The 5,710-nt window shown below is 34.8% G+C and overlaps 1 protein-coding gene across 1 annotated transcript; it reads right to left on the minus strand.

Moving 5' to 3' along the window:
* Nucleotides 1–3,950: 3,950 nt before the first annotated feature.
* On the minus strand, nt 3,951–5,710 carry LOC118040941 (amino acid transporter AVT6E). Its single transcript, XM_035048019.2, has one exon. It carries the CDS (start codon nt 5,439–5,441, stop codon nt 3,969–3,971), a length of 1,473 nt encoding a protein of 490 aa, XP_034903910.1. The 5' UTR covers nt 5,442–5,710; the 3' UTR covers nt 3,951–3,968.

Below are 5,710 nucleotides of genomic sequence, written 5' to 3' on the forward strand. Positions count from 1 at the left end.
GTTCTTATACATGCTAAAACATTCTGCATTTTTAGTTGCACAATTTTATTTTCCTTAAATGATGTCCAGTGTTTATTTCCCTCCTAACTTAGACAAGAGGATTGCCATTTATCAGATTTCGATGAACACTTTTTTTTTTTTTTGCACTCCAACAAAGCCTGTAAAGATCTTATAGTAATGCAAGTTTTGTTAATTAGCCCTTCACTTGCCTTAGCTTATTCCCTTGGGTGCTCGTCTTATCCTGAAAAAACTAGTCACCATATCATCCAATTAATGTCTTGGTGTCCGCTCTTTCAAAGTGTATTTCCCATAATGTCTCGAGTTCTTGAGTTTAAATGCTTTCTTAACTAGATGAAAGGATGCTTGACTGGTGGACTGGACTAATTATAAATGGGAAACAAGTAAGGATGGACCTTCTCTCTTAGTCGACAACCAACCTGCAGAACACCTACTATATGATCGTTAAATGATTCCCTTCACCTAAATGAGAGAATGTGATATGCCTTAGCTTCTTAAGCCAAACAAACTAGCAATTTAATATGAAGATAAAGGAAGATAGGTTCAATTATATAGTTTTTTTTTTTTTTATGGTGTTTAGGCTGAAATTACATTATTTGTAATGGAAATAAAGGACAAAGTCTGGATGAAACTCTTTGATAAGTTGGAGACCCCATAAGAAATTTCTATTAGGATAAAGACGATATACTCTATGTGATTAAGAGTGATAAGTCTAATTTGTTCTTCAACCAAGTTTGGAAATGGAAGAACAACAAAAAAAACTCTTTTAAGGAGAAGTTGAAAAGTTTTATATTATTTCCAAAAGTTCTACAAGCCTTGAAACTCATTGAAGCTTCAGTCACACTAATCTGACTTGCTAAGGAACTTTGTAATTGTTTCGCCTAAGCTCTCATCATTGAACTATTTGAATACCCATACACATTAGAACTATCCCCTTCCATGTTAGAATCATGATGCATATCATCACCCCTTGGGTTGAAAGTGATTTGTCCTCAAATCAGAATTGTCAACATCTTCCAAGCAAGATGACAAGTCTTTTACATTAAATGTAGCTGAACAATGTAGTCACAAGGAAGGTCAACCTTGTAAGCATTATCATTCACCCTTTTAATAACTTGAAATGATCCATCAACTGTTGGTATCAATTTGGACTTTCATTTGTTGGGAAATCTACATTTTCTAAAACGAATCCAAACAAGATCTCTTGGCTCAAGTTTGACTATTTTTCGCCCTTAATCAGCATGTTTGACATACTATGTTATCTTCTCCTTAATATGAGATCAAAACTATTCATGAAGTTTTTTCATCATTTTTACCTTTTTAACCTCATCTATAGAAGTCCTCTCATCAATTGGAACATGTACCAGATTAATAGGAATGCAATGGTTAAAACCATACACTAGGATAATAATTCATAACAAACAAGAACTCGTACAATAACTTTTAGTCTATGTTACGTTGCCTTATTTAACTTTGATTGATTTAAAACTTTAACTCAATATTTAAAAATATATTTGGAAACTCTAGGTAAATTTTTAATCTGATCCAATGGTCAGATTGAGAGTTATGTATGCTGCTATAAAATTAAACAGTTAGGAACATTACAACAAAAACCGAATCTGATCATTTTTCCATTGCCTAAATCGTATCATTCCTTATCTCTTCAAGATAATTCATTCTCTAATCACCAACAGGGATAATTGATATGTCATTATCTTTCACAAAATTGTTCATGTATTCTCCAACCCAATCAATAAATTGTGGGGCTGAAATTGGTTCTGCACTGTGAAGAATCAAATCATTATCAATAGAATCCTTTACTAAAATTTCATATTCTAAACCCTCAATTCTAATAAAGTTCAAGTAACTACTTTATTAGCCTTTTATTTAAGTCTTAGGAGTTTTTTCCTCACCAACAATTGCCTCCCATAATATTGTATAAAAGTAGTAGCTGATAATAATTTCAAATAAAAAAGCCTTGTCATCCACTTTACAATGATTATCATTCAAATAAAAGGGTTGAATTGGAGTCGAATGGGGAGTGCTGAGGCTAAACAAATTACAAAGATCTATAAAGAAACAAATAAAGAACATGAATAATAGAGCTTCAATTCAACATTGAAAAAATGAAAGACAAAAGAGAGCAACAATGATTATCATTCAAATATATATATATATATATATATATATTGAATTGAAGCTCCAATTCAACTCTCATAACAACATTTTGTTGCACCCTGTGAGGTTGCCTTTGTGGGGTTGCAAATTTTAATTTCTCACAACTCACACACAAATCTTAACAATAATATCTTTCAACTCAAATAACAATTTCATTAAAAAAAATATAAATAGCCACTAAAATCAACAAGGAAAAACTCGTTTCAATCCAAATCCAAGTCAAAGAAAATAATTTGTTTCAATCCACAATCCTTGATACTTTTGATATCATGTTAGCCACATAGAAAGTCCCAAATCAGTTTTGAAACCTTAACTTTGATACAAAGATGATGAGTCTTCGCTTTCTAACCCGAACAAACTAGCAATTTAATATAAAGATGAAAGTAGATTTGGTTACATGGTTTTTTTTTTTTCTTATGGTGTTAATTCTAATGTGTATAGGCATTCAAATGATCAAATGACGAGAGCTCGGACAAAACAACTACAAAGTGTCTTATCAAGTTAGATTAACGTGATTGGAGCTTTGATAAGTTTAGAGGCTTGTAAAACTTTTGAAAATAATATAAAACTTTTCAACTTCTCCTTTAGATAGTTTTCTTCGTTGTTCTTTTATTTATAGAATTGATTTAAAAACAAATCAGACTTATCACTCTTAATCACAAAAGGTGTGACATCATTATCCGAATAGCAATTTCTTGTATCATCTTTGACTTATTAAAGAGTTTCATTCAAACTTTATCTCTCATTTTCATTTCAAATCATGTAATTCCCATCCTGAACACAATAAGAAAAAATCATGTTACCAAACCTTCCTTTCTTCATTTTCATATTAGATTGCTAGTTTGTTCATGTTAGGAAGCTAAGGCACATCAAAATATCTTTTGAAGTTCTGAGCAAGCCCCTCCGAATGGTTATAGGATGCCTTTGTTCTTTCATGTACCAGCAATATACCATCTTCGTAATGGGATAAACATGACAAAATAAGAAATGCCGATATAAGAAGTATCCGGCTCATTTTAAAGACCAAATGATAGGGCAAGATTGGATATTACAAGAATTGAACTGACAACCTGAGTGCAAATGCCAGCTTTCTTCAAGCTGTTTTTCACATAACAATGGAGAGCCCACTACCAGTCAACAAAACGTTATGTCAAACAGAATTAGCTGAGATTCTTATTCCTTCGTTGTTGTTAAGAACTTGAAACACATGCAACTTGCTCAGGCAGGATAAGAATGCATGGTGTGATCCATGATAAAAAGAAATGATAAGAGAGGGCTAGGAGTTGAATGTTATAATCACAGCAATTAACAGAGAACAAAGTTTCACATATCAAAGAGATAAAATAAAGCTTCCTCCAGCGCTTTGTCAAATGAAAAATTACAATAGAAGTGTTCTTGCAGAATTATACCATTTAAACAGACAGCTTCATTAAGAAATGTCAGGGCTAAATAATGATCTACTTGCACGAAAATTGTGTAATTTTCAATCACCTTACATATGGTGGGTAACCACAGAAGTGATCTCCTGAAGTAACCAATGAAATGCTGAACCAAATCTAAAAATGAGTATGCCACAGAGGTCTTTCTAAACTGGACCTGGAACTTTAGATTGAAACGGTGTACTAGGCAAAGTGTCAACCCCAGTTTGACTTGATGGTTCAAAGCAAACAGGCACTGATCCAAATGAGAATAGAGAAATTGGCACCCCCATTATTTTTTCAAAATTGAGAATGTTTTACAGTTACACAAGCAAATCCGAAAAGTACTAAGAATCATTCAGAATCGCTTTTGAGGCTATAAATATTGCCAATCACTCCAACAATACTAACTATTATAGCCAATATTAACATCAGCCATGACAAAAACTTCTCTCCAACGTTTAAATCCTCCCCACTCTGACTTAACCTCAATGCAACAAGAGATGGGAATATAAAACCTAATGAAACTGCCGTTGTCGCCCCTGTAAATTTGAAAGCAGTCCAAATATTTGGAATCATAGTAGACCCAAAATAAATCAGTGCCAATAGAACAGCTGTTAAGGCCAAAGACCTCTTCCTACTCTCTGAAAGCGGAGCTGATCCCTCAAACACCAAGACATCCACTGTTTGTCTTAAAGAGAAATGAACAACAGGAAAAACGAGAACCAAATGAAGAATGTAGCCAATCCTAACAATATAATTCAAGGCAGAGCTAAAACGAATTCCAAGGTCCTTGTCAAAATTGGTCAACACATCAGATTCAGTATCCTTGCCAAAAAGTAAATAACCTGATATCGCAGTTGAAGCATAAACCACAACGCAAAGAACAGTGGTGATCCTGCCCACCCTGTTCATTTTCTGAGGTGATCGTCCTTCAAGTTCGTTGTATATAGGCTGAACATTGAAGTGGCAAACATAAGCGTTTGTCATGATCGGAATCACCACAAGCAAATCCAAAATAGCCTGCTTCGAACCAAAATCAGGAGTCATCCTCGGGGACTCAATTTTCCCTTCAATGAGCTTAACAAAAGCAATAATAAAACATACCACAACAAAAACCACAGCCAGAGCCACAGAAGCAGCCGAAGTCAAGCTCAAAGAATCAATCTTATCCAATGCACAAAGGGGTGCTAAAAAAACCACCACAACAACCAAAATCACCAACTTCCTATGATCCCAAAACCCATTTCCTAACCACTGGTCGAAAACCCCGACATGATGGAGCGATCCTGACATGACATCACCTATAATTATCAAATACACAACCAAAACACCGGCATTGTTCACAATGATGCAAATTTCAGACAAAACCTTAGCAGGTTTCCCTAAGGCAAACCGAACAACTTCACCATAAGAAGAAGCCTTAAACCGAACTGAAAACCTAACTAACAATTCAACACTAATTTCAGACAAAATACCCATGACTATTATCAAAACAAATCCCAAAACCAATCCAAGAACCTTCATTGTAGCAGGTAAGGCCATAATCCCAGCCCCAATAATGGAAGTAGTGAGATTAAAAACGGCGCCATAAATACCAGAATCTTTACTTGTTTTCTTTTTCGAAACGAGTGGATAATCATCAATGTCAAAATCATCTTGATCGTCGTCGTCAAGACTTTGGCCATTGCCAATAAAATTCTCAACTTCATGAAGAGGGTGCAATTTGATGTGGGTTTTTCTTTGGGGTAATGGGTTTTGAGGATCATCGCGTATTTGTAAATCTACGTATGAGTTATTTGATATGGTTGTGTAATTGCTATCCATTGTATGTACAAGCACAACACAAACTGAAGAAAATGTATGAAATGGGAAGACTTGCAGGATGGATGAGATAGATTGGGTTGTATTGAAGAGCAAAGCAGTTATGTTGGATTGAATTTAACGCAGATGGGGGGAGGGGAGGGAGGACGAGAGGGAGAGGCCTGGATCTCTCTCAGGGTCAACGTTCTCTTCTCTTGATTTGAAAGGAAGACCGGTATAGCGAGAGAGAAAGAGGAGAGTTTGAAGAGAATGAGATTTTGCTATTGGTGGTT

Source organism: Populus alba, chromosome 1 (genome assembly GCF_005239225.2).
Source record: "Populus alba chromosome 1, ASM523922v2, whole genome shotgun sequence".
In the NCBI taxonomy this organism is placed as follows: Eukaryota; Viridiplantae; Streptophyta; class Magnoliopsida; order Malpighiales; family Salicaceae; genus Populus; species Populus alba.

Coding starts and splice junctions, on each gene's coding strand:
- LOC118040941 (XM_035048019.2), bottom strand. CDS start 5,441: ATGGATAGCAATTACACAACCATATCAAATAACTCATACGTAGATTTA.